Source organism: Anopheles stephensi, chromosome X (genome assembly GCF_013141755.1).
Source record: "Anopheles stephensi strain Indian chromosome X, UCI_ANSTEP_V1.0, whole genome shotgun sequence".
NCBI lineage: Eukaryota > Metazoa > Arthropoda > Insecta > Diptera > Culicidae > Anopheles > Anopheles stephensi.
Window position 1 is genome coordinate 2,538,887 of NC_050201.1, and position 22,509 is coordinate 2,561,395.

General features: G+C 46.9%; 4 protein-coding genes across 10 annotated transcripts in view; 1 reads left to right on the top strand and 3 right to left on the bottom strand.

Annotated features, from left to right (window-relative positions):
• Positions 1-3,078: 3,078 nt before the first annotated feature.
• On the bottom strand, positions 3,079-5,198 carry LOC118503601 (mitochondrial-processing peptidase subunit beta-like). The gene is made up of 3 exons (XM_036037072.1): positions 4,955-5,198; positions 3,507-4,721; positions 3,079-3,430 (listed from the first exon to the last, which is right to left on the bottom strand). Exons 1-3 carry the CDS (start codon positions 5,021-5,023, stop codon positions 3,290-3,292), a joined length of 1,425 nt encoding a protein of 474 aa, XP_035892965.1. The 5' UTR covers positions 5,024-5,198; the 3' UTR covers positions 3,079-3,289.
• A 453-nt stretch (positions 5,199-5,651) lies between these two features.
• LOC118503598 (2-(3-amino-3-carboxypropyl)histidine synthase subunit 2) lies at positions 5,652-7,371 on the bottom strand. Its single transcript, XM_036037055.1, has 2 exons — positions 7,115-7,371; positions 5,652-7,045 (listed from the first exon to the last, which is right to left on the bottom strand). The coding sequence occupies exons 1-2, from the start codon at positions 7,262-7,264 to the stop codon at positions 5,750-5,752; spliced, it is 1,446 nt and encodes a 481-aa protein (XP_035892948.1). The 5' UTR covers positions 7,265-7,371; the 3' UTR covers positions 5,652-5,749.
• A 110-nt stretch (positions 7,372-7,481) lies between these two features.
• LOC118503605 (ubiquitin-like-conjugating enzyme ATG10) lies at positions 7,482-8,565 on the bottom strand. 3 transcript variants are annotated; one of them, XM_036037085.1, is made up of 3 exons: positions 8,324-8,565; positions 7,927-8,258; positions 7,482-7,867 (listed from the first exon to the last, which is right to left on the bottom strand). In XM_036037085.1, exons 2-3 carry the CDS (start codon positions 8,234-8,236, stop codon positions 7,599-7,601), a joined length of 579 nt encoding a protein of 192 aa, XP_035892978.1. In that variant the 5' UTR covers positions 8,237-8,258; positions 8,324-8,565; the 3' UTR covers positions 7,482-7,598. The 3 variants fall into 3 exon arrangements, with proteins under 3 accessions (XP_035892978.1, XP_035892993.1, XP_035892984.1); XM_036037100.1 differs by having other exon boundaries at positions 7,729-7,867; positions 7,961-8,258; XM_036037091.1 differs by having other exon boundaries at positions 7,734-7,867; positions 7,931-8,258; positions 8,324-8,564.
• A 901-nt stretch (positions 8,566-9,466) lies between these two features.
• Positions 9,467-22,509, top strand: part of LOC118503527 (guanine nucleotide-releasing factor 2) — a 38,987-nt gene continuing 25,944 nt past the window's right edge. Inside the window, exons 1-2 of one of the 5 annotated variants that reach the window (XM_036036958.1) lie at positions 9,467-9,592; positions 11,568-12,085. In XM_036036958.1, the coding sequence (XP_035892851.1) occupies positions 12,031-12,085 (55 nt within the window). In that variant the 5' untranslated portion in view covers positions 9,467-9,592; positions 11,568-12,030. The other 4 variants (XM_036036942.1, XM_036036949.1, XM_036036967.1 and 1 more) reach the window with 4 other exon arrangements.

The window sequence follows — 22,509 nt, forward strand, 5'->3', positions numbered from 1 at the left end:
TGCACTGGCATACGAAGCGAGCCTTTTTTTTTTGTATCCTACCTTCTAGAGACTTCGAAGACTGTGCTGCATCCAGTGCTGATGCACCCAGCCTAGAGCCTAGAGCGACTCCAGGGCGTACTGATGGATACCGGCTATTGGCATATCAATTCAATTGATTCTCTGATGTTTGATAGCATAAACTAATTCAAGTCAAGCCGGGAGCACCGTTCCGGACGTTTCAAACCACTGGGGAGGGCGATATTATGGTAAGGGCGCGCTGTTATCTCAATTGCTCCGCCCGGACCTATGGCCCGGATCATTGTTATATTTATTTTTAATTAAAGACAGATTTGCCAAAGCCTTCGAGAGACCATTATGAGCACAGCCGGGCTCAGGCGCAGACGGTTCCTTAAGACGGTCTCGTTACATATTTAACAATGTGATAGCCTATATTGGATGTCGTGCGAACCAGCTTCTAGTCTGTAACCCATATAACAGATAATGATTTACTTCGTTTTTTTCCTTCCTGAAGCAAAAACGACGCACCAACCTACAATGCTCAGAGCTCAGACATTGAATCAACCACTGAATTATTCATGTCCCAGAATTTCTTCTGTTCTCCTCTCCCCCCGGTAACGCTATTAGAAAAGTTACCAGGTTTTTATTCGTAATTGCAAGCTACTTATAGCCCTATTAAACATCTCCTAACTTTTGTTGAAGCACTTTTTTTGAAGTAACGAAGAAACAAAGATGGAATTACGCCAAACCAGTTACACTAATACCACTTAGCATAACGCTACCAGTATTCCGTGCCGACTGGGCCGCAAGATACGGGCAGCTCTTGGTTGAGGCAGAAAATACAACTTGACCAAGATACATACTTCGCAGTATCTTCCTTGCCCCGTCTCTGCCAATGATCCCTGTGTGCGACCAAAGCGACCGAGTCGCACTGGAATGGACGTAAAAATGGTTATAATTTTTCGATCACAGTTTAATTTGAATAATCATTCAATTTAAAATCGTTTCGAAATAAATAACATTATCCAGGCATTCTTAGGTCAATTCTAGAAATCTGCATAGACAACGGAAAGAAAAAGCTGTAACAATTGGGCAAGAGAATCGAACCAACGGGGACTTGAAGAACACTGATGTCCGGCTGGACATTACTGAGGCAAACCACCGTACATTACTTCGTCTACGTCTTCCAAGGTTTTCTTCCGTTTCCAATTTTGATTCGTGGACCAATCCACTTGTGTACTGGGATTGAGGTTTAAGGTTCGCCCTTGAAAAAAGCTCCCGACTATGGTGTTCCCAACCCAAGCCTCCAGGTCCTCAAGTTTGTCCATCCTATCTCTATTAATGGCACATTCCTTCATCTTCCTAGTCCGCTAATTTCTGGATATTCGAGAATTTCGTTTCCGATAACTGGTCTAGCCGCGTGAAGACCGCTTCGGTTATCAGGACCTTGTCCACAGGATCGCTTCAATTCCAAGCTATTTGAGTTTCAAAGCAATCCCAACCAGTGACAACCAAAACTCTTCAAAACCCCATAATGAAGAAAACACTTTGCTAACACCAAGACTACCAACGCACCAACAAAACTAGCCAAGCGAAAGTCACCATTTTGTCAATCGCCAATGGCCGACGGCCCTAGGCCGTATGGGTGAAACGCATCGCAATGGTAACGTTCGCCAGCAGAGCATGAAATAGCATTAGAGCACAGCCCTGCATCGGGGACTCCCAACTCCCCTGATGCTCCGTCTTTCTACATGTTTCGATTTGTTTTCGTACGTTGAGTCCGTGTTCGTTCGGTTAGGCCTCACCTGACAGAGTGTGTGGGTGATTGCCCTTCGGGCTGTAAACCGTGGAACCTAGCGTTGGTTAGGGGACGCAAAACCGTTCTAACTGTTTCTGATTGCAATCGGAATACGCAGGCAGAATTGTTGGAGGTAAATAATTGAGAGTGCTAGTTACAAACATTGGAGCACGGGAGGTAGGGACGTCGTTCTTCCTATGGCTGGACCGAGTATCCAGGGTATCAGGATTATCCGGATACACGGGTGTAATGAAGTCAAGGAGCTAACAGCTTGCAAGTCAAGGTCTCTCGAGGAAGAGGTAGACATTATATCACAGGATATCATTCCAGTTTTAAGTAGCAATGTAAATTCTAAAGCTTCATCTTCTTCAAGCAGTTAAAGTCGCACGTTGATTCGATTTTTTTGTCTTAACACATTCGCTAGTTGGTCATCCCCGTTGGCTCTTGACTTGAAAACTTGCAGCTACGTGCTGCAACATAAGCAAGAATAGCAACGACGAACATCTCATACAACAAGACATGGGAAAGAACGTAGACAGCTGAGAATCACTAAAATGATAGTTTTAGTCTGAAATTGAAACATATGAAATACGTGACGTGTAAGCGGAAGTAGTTTCGACTGTCGAATGTGGGCAAAATCTTTCAGCGTGCCGATATAGCCGATGTTTGGCCGATGACTGGTACGATGCGAAAGTTTAGCTCCGTACCTTTCGTATGGGATTTTTATCAGAAACTTTAGTTTCTCCACGATACGAATCATGGTAAGCAATAAGCTGGGCGTTGGATAGGAATTGTATGGTTGTGTATAAATAAAAAAAACTAAATATAATTCAAATGGATAAGGATTCAGGGATATATGGACGAAAACTCCGTCCTTGTGTTTCTAGTTCTAAGTCTCCTCATCAGGCAGGGCTTTATTCCTTCCTGATGCCTCGTGTAGCCTCAGAACTCCTGAGCGTCTGAGAACCCGAGCTGTCCGTTCCTCGTCAACTGGATATTGTTTATGGTGACCTCAAGGAAGCATACGCCAATATACCGAATGACTTTGGGCTCTCCAAACTAGATAAACTTGAGCTTGAGGAAGCCAGTTCTATCTTCTTGACTTCTATCTTCAAATCTGGACACTTATCCCGTTCACCGCCAAGGTGCATTCTTCCCTCTATTTCTCTTAACGTAACTTCGTAGTATCGTTAGCCTACTAGGCTTATGCGTTACGGCCAGAAAGGCTCGCTCTCCTTAAAGCGCTAGTAGCTGTAGCAATGTAAAAATCATGTTGACAATTAAGAATTGAATAAGATTGAATTTTATTCAACGTTTTATTTAAAGTTTAAATTTCATTTGGGCTATCTGTACATTCCGTCTGTCAACTCCTCTAAGTAGTACGACTGGTAATTTGTGGTGGCGTTACAGGTGTTGGAAATCACATTCGTAGCATTAGCTGGTTCTGTTTTTTCTTCTCCACTGCCGAAAAGGGGTTCGATGTTTCGGCCTCTACAGACGGGTCCAGTACATGGACGAACGGATGCGTACGTAGTCGGGAAGATTTTCCACCGGTCCGACGGCCGCGACGGCTGGGCAACGGTCGAAAATGTATTTCATCGCTACATCACGCACATTTTGGGCAGTGACGCTCTGTAGAAGGAGGAATAGAGAGGGGATAGTTGAGTAAGGGGTGCGCACGAATACGCTAAAAAAACCCACTACTTACATCAATTCTTTGCTCCAGCTCGTGCAGCGGAATGCGACGATTGTAGCACAGCATTTGGCGACCGATATCCTCACAGATCGGCGTCGTACCGTCGAGCTGCAGCAGCATGTTCGTCTTCAGCAGGTTCTTGGCGCGTTCGACCTCACCCTCGGTAACCATCGTGCACAGACGCATCCATTCGTTCTGCACGTTGAACAGCATATCTTCGCACTTGAGCGGATCGCACACGAAGTAGATGCCCCACAGGCCGGTATCCTTGTAGCAGGTGTTGAACGACTGGAAACTGTGGCACAGCCCATCGGTTGCCGAGGCAACGGCCAGCTTGGACGCATTGTTAGCACCGCCACCCTGCGACCGATCCCACGCACCAATCAACGTGTTGGCCACCATTAGCGGCACATTGTCCTGATCGGTCCAGCCGCATCCTTCGACGGCAATCGCCACGTGAGCCAGCGGCAACGAATCGTCGCGTACACGCACTTCCGAGCCGGTGAAGCGGCACGATGCCAGCGCACTAGCCTTGCTGTCCACGGTCGAGCTTACCTTGCCGAGGCTCTGTTCGGCCAACCGTACCAAATCGGCGTGACGTACGCCACCGGCCGCAGCCAGCACGATGCGTGGCGCCTTGTAGTGTGCGTCGATGTACTGCTGCAGGTCCGACTTGCCAATCGACTGGATGTTCTTGGTCGGTCCGAGGATGGTGTTACCGAGCGGTGTACCCTGGTACGCGGTCGCGTGCAGATGATCAAACACCACCTCCTGCAGGTTGCTTTCCACCTCCTGCATCTCGCGCAGAATCACGCCCCGCTCGCGCTCGATCTCCGTCTCGCCGAGCCGCGAGTTCTGGATGATGTCGGACAGTATTTCGACCGCTTTCGGCACATCCTGCGACAGGCATTTAGCGTAGAACACGGTCTGCTCGCGGGACGTGTACGCGTTCAGGTGTGCGCCCATGTTTTCCACCTCCAGCTCGAGATCGGTCTGCGAACGCTTGGCCGTACCCTTGAACGCCATATGCTCCAGGAAGTGTGCAACACCATTGTTGTTGTTGTCCTCGTACCGCGAGCCGGCATCTATCCACAGCCCAACGGTGGCCGTCTGCGAGCCGGAATCTTCGCTCGCGACGCGCAGCCCACTGTTCAGTGTCGTAACTTCCGTCGGTGGCACATTCACCAGTGCCGCCCGGAATTCGGCCGCATTTGAAACTTTCGTGCGCTAAAACGAGACAATTCGGTAATTTGTGTTGAATTTAATAAACAAAGATGAAACGCTAACGATAATACGATGAAATGCGACACACAAACCGAACAAGATTCGGCGCGATTTTGCTCGAATTACAAATTATATCCAACAATTACGTAATTTTAATTTCATCATCTGTCTTCTGGGTGGCGAACACCCAGGAAGCTCACAACAACAACCTTCAACGGCAGTACTTGGTGGCTTACCCGGAACAGCAGCTGATGGCTGCGGCTGTACGCCCGCACGCCAGCCGAAAATTTCAGCAGCGAGGCCATTGATTGCAGCGCGGAACCGAAACCGTTGATTGGGATAAAGGATGCACTAAAGGACGGGAAGGTAAACGCTACAATTTGCAGTCGGACAGATTTGCGCAACACGTTCCTAGAGCAAATGTGTTCTCTGCGGTACTCTGCTGCACTGGTCGGCGGTCTAGGTGGCGATACACTGTGCTTGAAGTTTTTCCCCCGATGACAGCCCGTCTTCGCATGCACTCGAATATGTGATTTAACACAACCGCAATGAGTGTAAAAAATACACAAAAATACAATAAATTAATTTAAAAAAAGCGACTTAAAAATAAAAGTGTATAAAAGGAGGAAAATTATGTTTTAAATATGGTTAAATCAAATAAAATTTTTACAGCGAGTGTATAACCAGTCAATCATGCGGCTGTCACAGAATCTTCCTCAGTTGACAGCTGGTGGTGTGGTTTGAGCTAGTTTTTTCACTGGGAATTTCGAAAAAGGTAAACAAACAGATTGTGCAAGAAGGAAATACTTTGCGAAAACCAAATTTCTCGAGCGATCGCTCTAGGTTTAATCATATCACGACGAGTTAACGTAAATAAAATAAATGCATATGCTTCTTTCTGTTTAAAATGAATAAATATAGCACACACACACGCTAGGATAGGTTTATACAATTCATTGCTTTGCAAGAATAACATTTTCCGTTGAGCTAAAAGGCGCCCGTCCCGTATGTTTTAAAAGCTTTAATGATAATTACTGCGTCTGGTTCGTTTCATTTTCATACTTGATAGGAATCCCAGAGCGTCCCATTTCAATGACGGCCGGAACATCCTGTCCAAGCTTTTGCTCCAGACCTTGCCACGATCGGCTCGTAAACTGATCGGCCGAACTAATTTGTGCCAGCTCGTTTCTACCCTTCGGTGCCACATCCGTACACGTTCCATTTTCCATCTCCATCGTCGCACTGTCCACCGTCCTGTGATGTCTCGTTTTACCCGTGATCAAACTAACATCCGGCACCTCATTCGCGTCCTCATTCGCACTAGCCGGCTGCGTTTGCTCCACATCCGTGTAAAGACGCCCATCGGGCAGTAGATCGGTAAAGTTTGTCGTGTAGCAACTGAGCAGCTTTTCCTTCCACGTCTTATTGAATGCCATCTCTGCCTCGAACACGGACAGCAACGGTCGGAAGAAATCACGCGATGTAAACACATCGTTTTCCGGACATCCAACCAACACGAAGCAATCGATGTCGACGAAATTCGCCAGCTTTTCGGGATTTACCTTCCCGATCGAGATGAGATACGTACGAACGCCACGTGCCTTTGCTAGCCGCTGCACACGGGACACAATCTCCAGATAGCCCTTGGTGGACAGGGTAGCCACAACGATCCCAATCGAACCGGCGTCCATGCATCGCTCGATGGCGTAGTATCTCCGCCGTAACCATTTCGCACCGACCGGATCGATCCGTTCCAGCTGTGGATCGGGTTTCGTTGGATCGTACAAACAGCACTGTGACGATGCTTCGAGAGCTACGGCGGTGTTGAAGAAGCTTAAATTATCCCGACCGATGTACAGTACCGTGTCGTTCGAGTTGTGCGGCACATCTAGCTTCCAGCAGAGTATGTCAGCGTTCTGATTGTCTTCCGGTAAATCGGCCACCACCATGCTCGGGAAACGGGCGACTAGCTTTTCACGCAACTTTGCCACTGCATTCGCGTAGCAAACCTCATAGAAGCAGGTCACCCGCGCATTGCTGGTAGCAAACTCGCTCGAAAGCGTGGCGAGCAGGTGGTCTTCATCGACGGAGTACTGGAAGAACACGTACAGCACCGGAATGCGGGCAACCTTGCTGAGACAGGCGTGTCCGAAGTGGATTATACCGTCAGCGTTTGCATGGGCCGCTGCAACCTCATCCACGCAGCAACTACCGTACGATGTGTCGGCGAGCACAAAGATCTGCAATTCGTCGGCCGTCTCGGACTGTAGCTGGCGCACGATCTCCACACAATGGTGCAGCAGGTTGTCCGGAAGTTGTAACGCAATCTGTAACAAGCAAGTTAAGAGGCGAGAATTACCATCGGACCATCCGTCAAGCATCTCATCGAATCTTACCCGTTTCAGGCTGTGTTTTTCGACCCATCGTAAGCACCGTTGCTTCTCCGTATCATTCCAGATGTCGTGCAGCTCTACTCGGTCCGCATTTGCGGTGTCTGGCGATTGATTTTGTATTATACTATCGCCGGAACTGAATGCCGAAGTCATTATTGCACGCGCGCGTGTGTACGTTCCTAGCGGAATCTGATGTTTTTATTTCGGATGTGTGTGAGCGCCCTGTCCGTCAACAACAACGTTGCCTCAGCTGTCAAACCAGTTTGACAGCAACAACATGCGACCATGCTATGCCAAGGCTACATTGCTTGTGTGTGCATGTAGCATAAAATATGCTCGCTTCAAACGGGATAGCATAAATTTTGCAAAATATTTTAAAATATTGTATTTTTTATTGGTTTCAATATCGCCTACTCAATTCGTGAAAATAAAACTATTTTATCGCTATTTTTTTGGTATATTGACCCTCAAGAAAATCCTAATATTCCTACTTTGACCGTAATAATTGCAAACTTACTTCATCAAGCTCAAGATTAACGAACGGTCCGTAGCTTGTGAGAAAGGAAATAATTGGATTCAAGCTACACGACAATGAAGCCATCAGGTCAGCCGTTTTACAGGGATGAAGGTTTAGGTATGGCAGGAATAATATTGGATGGTGTACCATCGTGATCGATTGATACATCTCACTGGCAGGAACAGTCTCACAAATGTTCAACGTGTTCCATGCTTCCTCTAGGTTTAACCTTTCACCACCTGCAAAAGGAATCCACATTAGTCTATATTGACCATTACTATTGCTTACAGCCGTATACCTTCCTCGTAGATATTGAACAGCAATGACGGTACCTCGTAGCTTTCGTTATACAGTACGTGATACTCGAAAGACAACATTCGTCCGGTATCTGCCGAAGAAGCACAGGATGGATCGTTCGCAATCTCCGCTTCGGGAAAATCCTTCATCGGGTCACCATCCGCATAAGGTTTCGACTTCCGGGCGAGGGACTTTTTCTCCAGCCGGATGTATGATCGTTCGCCCTTCTGTACCCACGACCAGCGGTGTTTGCAGGTTTCTGAGACACGAACCAATTCGTTGCAGTAGCCGATAAAATCTCGTTCATGCATGTTTATTCCTGTTCATGCGATCCTGCAATAAAATATCCCATTATTATACTTGTGAGTAGCAGTAAAATGATGCGCCGATCGACGCACCTTTTAACAGACACCCAGAAACGACAGCGATTGTGTGCGTGTCTCGTTGGGTTGGTGCGGTGAGCAAAGTGTCTATGAAATCTTCAAGGAATTACTCCTTCAAGTGTATGCGATTGCTTAGGCCAAGATTTTCTTCCATGGTTTGCCGTTTTCAGGTGCTTTTCCTCTGCTATGCTACGGCTACCATGATCCGATCAGAATGTAAACATTAACTCCGCTCCACTCACACATACGCAATGATTGTTTATGACTTTGTGTAGGAGCGGTTGCACCAGCTGGTATGACCGGAATTCCACGATATTTCTTCAAATTTAATATTTTATTGTACTCAATTCAACCTTCTTGCAATCATAATTCCAGTCAAAGTTCTGCTTCATCGTAAAATAAATAATTCGTAAGAATTGTAGTCAAAATCATTGGAAGAACAACCCCGCGGACAAAAGATTCGTAACAGTGGCTTGAAATGAGCTTAATATTAGTCTAGTAAATAATTATGTATATATTTGCGGCATGATCAGGCAGGTCGTTAGACCAAGAATAAGAAGATTCTCTCCCAGGGGCTCAAACTATTGCATCTCACTAGCTCAACTTCTCATCCTACTCTTTTTCTCTTTTTCCCTTAAAAATCACGCCTGCTGCGAAATATAACCACCGGTAGAACGAATACCTCATCATTCTGTCCTAGGGTTCGAATCAAAGCAGGCGTGATTTTTTTATGAGTAAAGCACTCATTTTAATGGTAGGAATTTGTTAATCTCCCTATCCCTAAAAGAAACCAATGAAGTCTCAAAGACCCTTAAATTAATCTATAAATAAATGAAATAAAAAAGTTAATCCTACCTGTAGGGGTACCCGTTTATTTCAAAGCTGTTTTGCGCTCAACTGTCATCATGTTGGAAGCTGTGCGTATTCGCCCATGTATTAGAGATATCTTTCTTTTTACCTCAAATTAACCATCTTTTCACCATAAAGACTCACGTGCCGATTGTTCATTTTTAATTTTCCACAAGAATAGGTTCAATTTTATGTGATATTTTTGCGTAAGAAAATCTGAACTTTCCTGCTGGGTGTTGTGCGTAACTGTCACCGCGAGCGAGTGCATTGATGCGACGTTTTTGCCTCTGTGTGTGTGTGTGTTTGTGCGTGCGTGCGCGCGCGTGTGTGTGTGAGAGAGAGTGGTTTGTCCCTCTCGGAAGGCTGCATTAAACATTCGGTGCCGAGCGGAAATCGATGGGAAAATCCAACCGAAGTTGATCACAGAAGTTAGAAGTTAGTGTTTTTGCAGCGATTGCAGCTGTGTTGCAGAGTAGTGTCTGCGGTCACTGGGGGAAAGAAAAAATGGCGGATTAAAAGTTCTGCCCTCTGTGCGTGTGTTCTAAGCGCGGCCTCCAATTGTACGTAAATAACATGTGCAGCCAATAAATAGTGTCGTGAATTGTGGAGCGAGCGAGCGAGCGTGCGTGTGTGTGTGTGCTTGCTTGCTTGCTTGTGTAAATATACCATATATTATGTTTTTTATGCCGTGCCTAATCCATTACAATGGAATTCGTTGCACCCTGCATTTATATAGGCTTTACGAATACCGCTACGAAAATACAACCAATACAACGCGCCTAGCAACATGAGGTAGAAGAAAGCAAAAGCATTTAAACAAATCCGATGAGAGAGCAAATAGTGGCCTGCTGCCAGAGTGAGACGCGCCGAGCGGGAGTTTGGTGTGAGCGTGAGCGAGACGGAGCGTGTCCAAAGTGAGCGATGTGAATTTTACACCCGAAGTCAACAATCAACCACCAGCTCGGTGGCTGCTAAACACGACCGTAATCCTCAACCAACAAGTTACGGCACTGCAAATCCGGCTGAGCAATGCAACGCCAATCGGTTCCGGAACGGAAACTGATCAAGCACCGTTGTGCCTGCGGATCATAAACAAACAAAGCGAAGCGAACCTGCATGTCCCGACCCGGAGTACGGCAGCAGGTTCGGTTCGTTTGTTTGTTGGCGGTGGGAGGATTCGGTTTCCGGGTGGTCAGGAAGGTAGCGGCACCGGTTTTCACACGGACCTGAAACTCCCGAATCCGGACCGTGTTCCTCCAGAGCGGCAAGGACCTACGTGGTATCAATAAGTCTAGTAACCCATTCATTGGCCGGCCTGGGCCCTAGCAGTAGCGTTTCATTCATATTTCATCCCACGCTTCTGCTTTCCTGTAACCGTAGACGAACCCTGGGACGAAGGTTTCCGAATCACCCTGGCAGAATGTGTCACACTGCTCCGGGGGAGCGCAAAAACTCCTTACAGAGCCAGCAAAACCTCCGTTGCGGAGAGCGTCAAGTTTGACAGATTTACAGCTCAGCGCGCTTCCATCTCTTTCTCCGTCGGGGGCGGGCACGCTCGCCATATCTCTCTCTCTCTCTCTCACTCTCTGATGCACCTTCTCTCGAATCTCAGGAGACCGCACATTCGGGACCGCACTCCACACTGCTGAAACAACCGGGAATATTCTGATGGCAGCATCCCTTTTCTTCCTTGTGCTGGCTGCACCAGCTGCTGGTGCTGCTGCACTTTGACTTTCGAAGGGTAGCTGTGGGAAGGGTGGGTGCAGGAGAAGAGAAGGTTGACCGACGACGACGTCTACTGCACCTGCTGCGAGCGCAATATAATCAGCCGAAAAGTGCATTCGCAACCCCAGTAGGGAATGGTTGCGAATACGGTGCAGTTGCAGTAGTGCAATCGGTGGGAATCAAACCCCATTTTCATCAGAACCGACGAACAAGCGCCCGGTTACACATACACCGTGCAGCGTTGTATTGTACTCCCACACCCAGTTTATTACACAAAAAGGCGTGCGTACAGAACGTTCCGAACGTAGGCCTGTTTGGCCAGCCCGGTTGCAGTTTTTCGTGGGGAAGGGCGGCAATCTGAATTTGCCCGTGCGTCTCCTAAAATAGATGATTGGCGCACTAAAGGCGAATCGTGTCCATGATATGCAGCTTCCGGGGGACGCCTGGTGTATTTTCGCTACTGTGACTGTGCTTTCTAGTTCTTAGTTCTTAGATACCTGACGAACATTTGTTTGGCACCAGAAACTCTAACATTCGCAGGTGATTGTAGTAAAGTAGAATCTGTGCATATAACATTATCCATAGACCGTAGACATAGTTTGTAAGTGTGGCCGAGGAATAGCTGGAGCTAGAAGCCGGCTACCTGTGTACAAAATATTCACCTTCAGCACTATTTATTCGGCAGCAGCGCATCCGTTCCGAAGCGACTTTGATCGATCGAAACAAAGTGTTTTGTGGTGTCCTGTTGTAATTAGCGCGTCCGAGACACAATGCATCACTGCACCGGTGCTAGCCGCTGCCCGGCAGCTACCCTCAGTATGATCCGGCACCGGGAACAGCCCCCGACAGCCAACGAACCATTACCCCGCATTTATTAAAATCCGCGGTGTGTGTGTGTGAGTGTGTGTTGAAATTGTTAGCAAACATCAGCTGTGGCCGTGTCTCGCCCTGGTTTTTGGCATATCATCTGTGATTTCTTCGGCCTGCAATCAAGTCAAAGGACCCAGACCAGAAGGGACGAGCAATTAACATCCGCCCGGTCGATTCCTCGCACCTAGCCTCACGGTGAGCCCGGACCATCCCAACACAACTTCAACTTCAGCGTTCGTGTAGTGCAACCCGCTGCAAAAAAAAAAAACCACTCGACAATGGCGACTCCAAAGGACGACCGGGCTAACAATTTGGGCACCATTCCCATCAATGGTAAGTGAAGCCTATGGCTAGTTGCAATATGATTTTCTGTGATTTTAGTGTAAGCTATATTCTTTCTCGATGTATATGTTGCCTTAGTTGGTGAGAAACTGATGAAGTCTAATGATTCTTGGTGGGCTGAGTCCTCACACGACAGGACCTACCTATCTTGGCAGAAATCCACGTTGAAACTCCAGACTTGGACTGAGCCATAGGCCAAGTGGAGATATTATACGAGGTCTCTTACGGTGTCCGGGGGCCCTAAAAAGCATTGAAACTCCCAGGACCTTACAATCAGCTTTGAGGAAAATACCCCTCAGGGCTCCAAGCAACTGTTTAGTTTGCTTATACTCCGATACCTCCCCCGCAGGACCATACACCGCATCAAGAACTGACTATCCAACTATATGGTATCAAATACTCTAGTAAGCCATCATAGGGCCAACATGACGCATCCAGTCATTATGCCAAAAAGAGGACTCTTCAAACTAACTAACTAATCTACTCGACCTATGCTGGGTAGAGCTAGGAAAGCTTTTACAGTAGTAAGAAACGGTTTTGAAGGCTTTTTCCTACTTAATTCTAGCTGACACTCTGATTCGCTCCTGAGAAATAGAAGAGTTAGAATCCTTCAAACACAGTACAATTGACTTAACACCAGACTAAATTGGTAATATGGGTGCAACAGCGGCGAAAATAAATAAAAAAAAGGTTAAATAATGAGTAGTGAACTTATGTACGTCCCCTCGGAGGTTTGGGGAGGCTCTAAGCTTTGGCGTGGAACTGATGAGTGAAAACCCAGTTTGTGTGACGTGATGCCGTTCGTTCCAATTAAGGTAGACGTAACCGCTTCAACAGGTTTGCTATATAGCCACAAATTGCCTGCGCTAAGGGTAAACATGATGACGCTGATAGAAAAATTATTTCCTATATTGTCTCCACCAGTCGTCTCAGCGCTGTCAGACCAAGGTATTGGCGCGGGTTGGCTGTGTGAGCCAGCGGTGTTAGATGGTGTGTGGTGTTTGGCTTAAGCTTTCGCTTATAATGCACTTTCCGAGATGACACATCCGGTTCCTTCCTGTACTCCCTTGCCCCCTCCAATCGCGCTCCCTGCCTTGCACACCTCGTTGACCGTGAACCGATTGCTCATACACCAAGTACATAAATGTGTCTGTGTGTGTGTGTGTGCTTGCTATGCAAACAAGAGTAATGATGGTACTGCAAATTATCGACCTTATGCTACGGTCAACCCTCAAACCTTCACCCGGCGACATCCGTTCCATGCAGGTTTGACTGTTAACTGTTCCAACTTTTCGATACTTTCGGTCCGGGCCCATGTGTGTGCCCACTGTTTTCAGTTATATTTGTTAGTTTACAAAGCAACTCCAACCGTTGCTCGCCCTCGCCCCCTCCCCATACTCTACGCGTACACCCTACACCCACACATCAATCAACCCCCAGAAGCATCAGAACTAGCGTTGCTAGGCGAAATTGCATACATCCGCCTTTTTGATGCCAACATTGGCTATGACAAATTTTCTTCGAACGAAAATTATTCACCAATCAAATTCGTCGATCAAACGGGGCGAAGGCAGTCACAAAGAAGAAGTCATACAAGTGCACATGTACGTGTTGCATACCCGCAGTCACCGTCGTGCCTCCGCTTACTAAGCATCAGCTCACCACAAATAGTTTATCAACCCTCCCCTTACTCCCTCCCGGTCTCTCTACCATTTCCAGATGTGTCTGATTCATCATCACCGTTGGCTCACCAGTCCAGTGCCAAGTTGGTTAGAATTGCGCTACAGACGCGTTCTGCTCCTGGCGATCATTCTCGTTTTTACCTTCATCGACCGTAGAAGGTTTTAAGCTATTTTGCGTGGAAAGAAATATGCTCTATGCGGATAGAATGGCAGATTTTAGAAGTCTGGGTCGTCCGGTGTCATTCTCATGGAATGTAGCCCTCCGGAGCCCTCCGGAGCTGGTCATTTTATCAGCCGAAAATCCTCACAAACGCCATCTCGACAGTTCGTCCAACTCGACAGTTATATTGAATGGAGAAGTGTCCTCAGAAATCCTTAATGTTTTATCAAAGATAATTGAAGTATGCGTCTAGCATTCGAAGGAGTCAGCCCTTACCTTATTAATCTGCAACCCGAGGTTTTTGTGGCGCCTACTCGATTCTCTGGTAAGCGCCTGTTACTTAGGAGAACCAAAAACCAATGATGTCTATATTATCCTAACATACACTCAGGACTCAGGAATTTCTGATAATCCTAAGTTTCCTTCTTTTTCTTCTTCTTGGTCTGTGACCTGTGAGGTCATTCCTGCCAGATAATGACTTAGGAAATTGAATAGTAGTTGGATAGTCAGTCCTCGCTCAGTATCGGTATCGGTAGTTGGATAGTCAGATAGGGGAACGGTCCGGATGGGATTTTATCGCTGGTATGGCATGACGCGAGCTTTCACCTGAGAGTCTTGAATAATCCTTTCTAGGGCCAGGAGTTGGATGGAGGTCCTTGGTGGCGCCAAAAGGCCCAGATATTTGTCTATCCTCCATCACCTGATATATGACTGGTGGTCAACCCTGGTAAGCTAGGCCCAGATTCCGAAAGACTCCATTGGGTCCTATGGTTTGGCCTTGGCTAAGAGATTGTAGGAGTGTAGATGCTGGGCCGCCATTTTACCCAAGAATTTCTCCGTGATGATCTGTGAATTTTTTTCTTGATAGGGTTCATAACCTGAATAGGTCTTGTGGCTGGATAGTCGGTCGTACCTACGGAAAGGACTGTCTTTCGAGATTCGATATTTATCCCTGCGAGTCCAGTCTTGGAGTTCTCTACAATATTTAAAATGTTCTAAAGAATGCTTCCTATTTTCAATTAAGATCACATAAAACGACATGCTCATCATAACTGTTACTCCCTATTTCAACTTCGAATCAGCCTGAAAACTGAAACGTACCGTCGCAACGCCTCGGCCCGAACAGGGCCGAAATGTAATCCCACCCGTAAACAAAGCGTAAACGTCTCGTTTTGAAGATAAAAAAAAGGTGAATATTTTGGCGCGAAATCCACACCCGGCAGGCCGATAGTGTTTCAGCCGACAGCAACTGTGCAACTAACCCAGGCTCTTGTTTCGCAGCATGCTCGCTAGACCGGTAGAGCCAGTCGACAGCTTTTGATCGATAAGAAAACCTGTAGGTTTTGCTGTAAACTGTAACACAGCGCCGCATCAATTTCACACCAGTTAAACTAATTTAACTCGTTATTCGTTATTCTCACTCGAGTCGCATTTTCGCATTGTGCAGCACAACACTAAGCTAATGCAAAAGTTCTGTTCTGTCGTCGGTAATAATTGACCCGCCACTGGGCGTGGTTTCGCCATAAAAAACCTATCGACACACGAACGTTTGGGCGGGGACCGGCTAAGCAACGACACCCGGCCATGCTTAATTATGATAGTTGGCGGAAAAGTCATGCACTCGATTTTCAATAACTTTGCGCTACACTATATATCCTCCCGTCCGTACCGGGCGAACCGGCAGCGGAGATGTTGTGAGCAGCCTCATCATAATAATGCGCATCAGTATCAGCAGGACGTCCGAGTGCTGGAGAAAGTTTGCCGGACGCCCGCGCACACCTTTGTTCGATAGTTTTGCGCGTGAACACAATTTTCACGGTCACCTTCTGACATCCGGGAACGGCCACCATTTTCACGGTCACATCCTGACATCCGGGAACGGCCATCCTGGACGATCGGTGTATGGGGCGCGAATGTCCTTGCCCTCTAATAAACTTCGCACTAACTAGCTCAGCCAACCACTGGTGTGATGCATACACACACACACACACACACACACCCGGCGTGTGCAGAATTCCTGCTAAACCGGTCAAACAAAACTTTGAGGTGCAAAATCTATTCGCACAAATGTTCTCCGATGGGTGTTGTTAGAGCAGAGTGAGCTAATTGGCACCGGCAAAATAACAAATCACCGATCTCTCGGCCCTCCTCGGGGGGGTGGGGGTTTTGCGGATGCAATTGTCCTGCTCCTGTGGCGCGTGGCTAACTTTACCGAAGGGGGGATGTCTAAGGGGATGACCCACCTCCCCCCCCGAACTCCAGCTTGTTATTTTATTTTGAAACTATTGCCATTTTTTTATTAGCCCTCGTTTTCTCCTGCCCACGACCTTTTTGACTCAGACCGGGTGAGATGTTTTCACGGTCAATCCTCCCGATTGCTCCCAGTACCAGGATATCCCAGGATTTCTCAGGATTCTGCAGTCCTCAAGCGGATGTAGCAGATATATGGCGGTCGACACACGGGAGGCGGGGAATATAAATAACTGGATGTGTGTTGTTTGCCCGGGCGATTATCAGCGACACCGTTGCTCGTCACCTCCCCTGGCGGCGCCTCAACCCTTGCGGGGGCGAACCGAGTTTGTCTTCGGCTGCACGCACCCACGGCGCGTTAGAACTGCACAGGCATTAGATGGAGTTTGCCCGATCCCTCCCACGTGCTGGGCTGGGGCCTATTTTTGTTGTTGTTGCTGCAAAATTGTGTGTCGTTCTGTGTCGCGCTGCTTTATGGTTTGATTTGATCCAAGGTTAGTGATGGTAGCTAGGGGTACCCGCACCATATCCTGGCAACTGGAAAACTTTTACATGCTAAATGTTGCCCAGATCATATACAATCTGGATGATTCGCTCACTCTCTTCTATGTTCCACAGCTGTATATGTTTTTGTGTAGCTACTTGGGTACTCCATTTTCCAAGTACAGATGATGGCGCATTTGTCTGTAGGTATGACTATGTGTGTGGCTTTTTTTGTGTTTAGTTCCGGTTCGTTATTGCACCGGTGCAGCGGAAAATGCAATATATATATATGCACACACACATATATATAAATGCATGAGGGCACATCGGCAGGGAATGTTGCTCGTTATCTTCACCAGAAGCAGCAGACCCAAATACAAAAGCTCTGCCCCGTGTATAAGGCGCGGGCGGCAGATTTGCAATCTCGATGTCAAACTGATGAGTATCGTATCCCGGGATCGGTCGGCAGCAGAATTCTTCGGTTCGGGTTGTTTGTTGATGAAGGTCAGGAAATGAAACCAAAATAGCATTCCGATTCTAGAGCATCACTCCACCTACGGAGCACGAACGTTCTGTTGGATATATATGGAGATGAGGTAGCCGCAGGCGAAACAATCCCATTCATTATTAGCAATTGCAGGCCCTGGTGCATCTGCGAGTACTGTGTAACGGTCTCGGTTTTGTTTGAAACTTAAATGTGTTTTCCAACAATTGGTTTGGTTTGTGGTGCGCGCCTTCGGGTTGATCGATAATTAATAATTAACAAATTCATTATTTTGATGAGTTCATTTGTCGATGCGCAGCAACAACAAAAAACTCACCCCTCCCACAATAATGGCCGATAAGTGCAAACATAAATAATCGAAAACAAAGCTAAACGAGCATGGGTTTCACTTGCCAACATCGATTCACGGCTTTTAGCAACAACATTATCTAATCATCACTTCACTTGCTCTTCCACCCGTTCCCCGTCGATGAGCTTGCTGAAGTAACAGACCAGCAAGATGGAGGAGCAAACCCGTGGATAGGACACCGAAGGGGTAGTAATAAAACCAAAACACTTGCGTATCCATCCCAACGCCATCCTCATCCATCCGACGCCATTGGAAAGCAAAGGTGCTGTCAGTTTTGCTTTCAACTCAGAGCTTGCTTGGTTGGGACTGTCGGGAGGAACAACGGTGTGGAATCAATTTCTTGCCTCAGCGTACAGTATGGTCAGCCGAATGCGCTTCCGATTCGCTTCACGCTTTGCGGCTTTCGATCGTCCAGGTGAGCACTGTGTGTGTGTGTGTGTGTTTTTTGTTTTGCTCGTAAACACACACGCTCCAAGGGACGGCGAATGGTCCGAGCGTGCCGTGGTATGCCTTTCACCCTTTGGAAGCAAAGCACTGCGCAAACGAGAGCCGGCGATGTTGGAGAAAACTGGCAAGGGGGAGAGGGGGTATGCATCTGTGAGGATTGCCGTGTCTCGTTGTCTCGGCGCAAGGCGCTAAATAGTCGTAATGGGTGCGCTTAAGTTCTTCAATTACCATCTCAGATTGCGATTTATCGCGGACGGTGGAATGGTAGCGATGATGTGATCGAGCAGTGCGAGATCTGAAGGTGTACGCTTCGCGGTCTTGGGCTATTGCAGAAGTCCTCCGGACTGGTATTCCAATATCTCGCCATAATTCCATTTCAATTTGGAAATCTATCTCCAACACCTTCTCTGTCCACGTGGAAGACCTAAAAAGACCTTGGAGACTAGAGTCTAGTGAGTCTACTCCGCTACACAACGGGGAGATCACCATAAAGCACTCTTAGAGCTCTTGAAAGTACGTAGGCGTATGTGAATACTGAGTCTTAAACTACAAATGTTCTTAACAGTTCCATTCCGTTCTTCGAGAATTTCGAGGACGAGACCTTCGCGATAGATATATTAAGCGGAACAGTATATGTTGTTGTCGATGAATTTTAACCTCAGCTGGACGAAGGTTTGCACGACTTCAAAGATGCGATCAAATATCTATAAGCCTCAATGATCTCCAATCCAAGGTTTTGTGTTGCCTGCTCGATTCTTTGACAAGCTTCTGATACTTAGGAGAGTCTCGTACCAATGTCGTCTACATCATCAGGACTCTTGAAAGACTCCATAAAAGATGGTCCAGAAGTTCCCATTTTTGCGAGTCTTCGTGCCCTCTATAGAATCAGATTGAAGAGATGACAGACAAGCTCATCTCCTTCGCATGCTGGTCCTTGGTGGTACCAAAGGATCCTTGAAGTTTCCCATCCATCTTCCTAGTCTTATAGGCTTGACCAAGATTCGGGAAGAGCTAGGAGCCTTACAGTTTATCAGAATACCTTTTATATGAGATAGGTGATGTCAAAAGTCTAGTTGTTTCGAAATACTATCCCACGCCTCAGTAATAATTTTGAAGAATTTCCAGTCCGAGTGTGATGGTCCACATCACCATTTGGTCCACATCACCATTCCTGATGGTCCACATCACCATTCCTGGCCAGCTCGGTTACAATTCCGCCGGTGCCTTGTTGTTGTCGAGCCGTCCACGATGGCCCTTTTGTATCTCCTCAAACTGTCTCCGAATAGCTGGTTCGTACGGATCGTATAATATTGCATCAGGATAGGGAGTCCCCATTCACGAGTGGACTGACAGTGGCCCGGCAAAGCTCAACCGACCGTCAAAATATTTATCGAATATGTTCGTACCTACCCACTGCTCTCTTCATCCTGCTGCCCTCCTTCACGTGGAGTGCTGTTGATCCGATAAATCCTGCTCAGTAAGAAGATATCAACGGCGCGCAAGGTTGCGTTTCGCACCGATCGGGGGTTTTTGGTTGATGGTTTCAGCTCGATGTGCTCCTGCCAGTTCTTAGAAATGTACCAAATCTTCATCATCCGCTTGGGGTGAACGTTGCATGGTGCTATTATACTGCACCGACCCAGCCACACGTTGAAGCCATATAGAGGAGTAGGTGTGTGTGTGTGTGTGTGATGCGGAATAGGATCGAGCGAGCGAGGGAGAGCTTTTGAGTGTAGAAGCGTCATATCGAGAAAAAGGTAGCGAGGCGGACAGGAATCTTGCAAGGACGATAGCATCCGTTTGCCAAACGATTATCAGGGATAGGCAAGGAACGAACGGGTTATATTGTGGGTTGCCAGGGAAGAACCGGAAAAATGCACTCAATCAATTTCCCACTCATTGTCAACACTTTCCATTCCCTCCTCCCCCACATCTCTTCCCCAACACTTACCCTCCCACTGTCCTTTCACTCCACCATTATTCTCATCAGTGAGGCTTCCATTTCGCATTTCGCCCGGCACTGCCCGAAGAAAACTATGCCACAAGACCAGCTGAGCCGTTCTTCCGCTTACATTCGATCGATTTCCACCCACAGCACGCTTTTACCTACCCCCCCCCCCCCCCCCTCCCAACTGTACCAACAAACATCCGGCTTTTTTTTTCTTGCCCACACCCAACCAGGGACCGGTGGGACAAATGGAAAATGGCTCGTGGAAAATAGGCCCGGGCCGCCACCGCGGCGGTACGACTATCTTCGTAGAAAATAAAGTAATCTATCTTGCGTACCGTTCAGCACGTACAGCTGCTCTTTTCAATCGTAATCGAGAACGTGTCGGTATCAGTTTTCTTAATTATTTAAATTTTATTCAACACTTTGGTTTGCGCGCCGTTGGCACAGCTGCGAACGAGAGATCTATTAGTGACGGTGGCATCCACATTGTTTGATGCCACTGCCCGAACACACATGATCACTACTGGTTCGCCGCTTGCTTGACGGTTCGGTCCTTCTTCCCACTGGTGGTTTCGCGCTAATTGATAACCGATATAGTATGTATGTTCTCGCCAGTATCCTGCTGTTATTTGCTGGCCGCACACGCCAATTGTTTGCCACTAGCGGAGTTCCAACCACTCGGGGTTTTTGTTTTTGAAAAAAAAGAACTTTTCAATGTGCTATTTTCCACCTAACCATTATTGAAGTCTCGGAAAGGGGGGGGGGGGGGGGGAGGTTTTTGTAACTGCGCCATTTCAGTTATTATTCCAACCACGTTCCGATTCTTAATTAAGGCAATTCAAACAAACCGAGGTGGATGAAAATAATTATCAGCTTTTCAATGCGTTACAACACTCAATCAGCGCCAGATTATTCCTGTATGTACTACATGGAAAACAACTTGTTCCCTTTTTTTTCTTTCTTTCTTTTGGTCTGGCGCACACTGGTTGCAGTTTTGATACAGTTTTCACTTACCCTTTCAAAAAGGGTGGAGCTTTGTTTGGTAAACCCATTTATAAGATGTTTGCTATCGGCGAAGCGGGTGAATGGGCGTCTGGGAAATTGATTCCCCCGCGCTTTCCGGTCAGCGAGTTAATGCCACTCGAAACTACTTTTAGTGGTCCTGGAACAAAACTGGATTAAAGCACACAACAATGCGAAACTGCATGGCGATTGGATTGGGTGGTTGAGTGCTTTTTTTCTTGTGTGAAGCTTTTCGGATTGGAGAAAAAGTACTGACCGCAAGATAATTCCTCTTAGTAAACGCGTCGGAACAATCGGCATGTAATCGGAAGCAGGGATGGGAAAGGGGAGAAGAGATTTGATTATGCAGATGAGTGTTCAGCGTTTTTTTTTTCTGCCTATGGCTGTACAACCCCGTGAGGTCGTGGTCTGCCATTACTGGCGCCCTTAACTTGATTGTACCTGCAGCTGGGATAGTTACGGTCCTGTGGAGATACTCGGGTCTTGTTGGTCCTGCCGATGGGTCGATGGAGTTAGAAGTGTGAACAGTGATGGACAACAGAGTACGTCCTCAATATCCAAGTTTAGAGACAGCTGCTTTCATTAGCTGTACTAGGGTCAACTAGCTAGAGAGGTCTTGGCTTGTCATTACTGGATTCTTAGCCTCAATTATACCCGTGGCTAGATTGTCAGTTTAACCTAGATATACATAACCTGGATAGCTATTCCAGAATTCGAAAAAAACATCATCAATATTCCATATGTCGGCCATATTTATATCAGGTTGCGAATCGAGTCTCTTGAGCCTTATCTGACGTCTCTGATAGTCTCTGATATATCAGGATGGCAAAAAGAGTATCAGGATTAATTTCTTGATTGATCCCATGAAGTCATGGAGGTCCACCAAAATCTTCAACTATGTTGATGCGTTTAAAATCAACATCATAACCTCATTGTTGCACTTTGGACTAGTTTGGATAGTCTTCTTCTATACAAAACTAGAAAAAAAAACTAGGCAACTCTGGAATCAGCTCAGCTAGGTGGTATCAGTAAGTCTAGTAAGCAAGGATGCCGCCATCATGTTCTAGCAGGTCGTTAAGCCTACAAAAACTTGAAGAAGAGCGTTGATCATAGGAACTATTTTGCGACAAAAACTGTTGAATCAGCCTCAGAGATCCGATATAGATAGGAGCAGTATTAGCATAAACTGTCCATGGTTCTTAATGGCAGCTTACCAATTTTCCTATCGATTTCACGACCATCCAGAATATTTGTGGACTCTCGTACAAGATCGCCGATGAAGTTAACACTGGCTACTCCTCCATCCAGCGGGAAGTCCAACGAACAATGACCCAACCCAGTGGACATTCGGTGTCCGAAAATGGACACCTTGGACACATACCACATGCTCATCGAAAAGAACCTTCCTCCCACGCACACACACACACGCCCCAAGGAAGGAAGACGACATAAATCAGCCCCGAAACAATAATACTGAGAATCACTTTGGCGAAGAAGACAATCGGCCAATTTATAATGTCGCCCCGGCATCGTCTTCATCATCATCATCATGTCCAAAGTTGGTG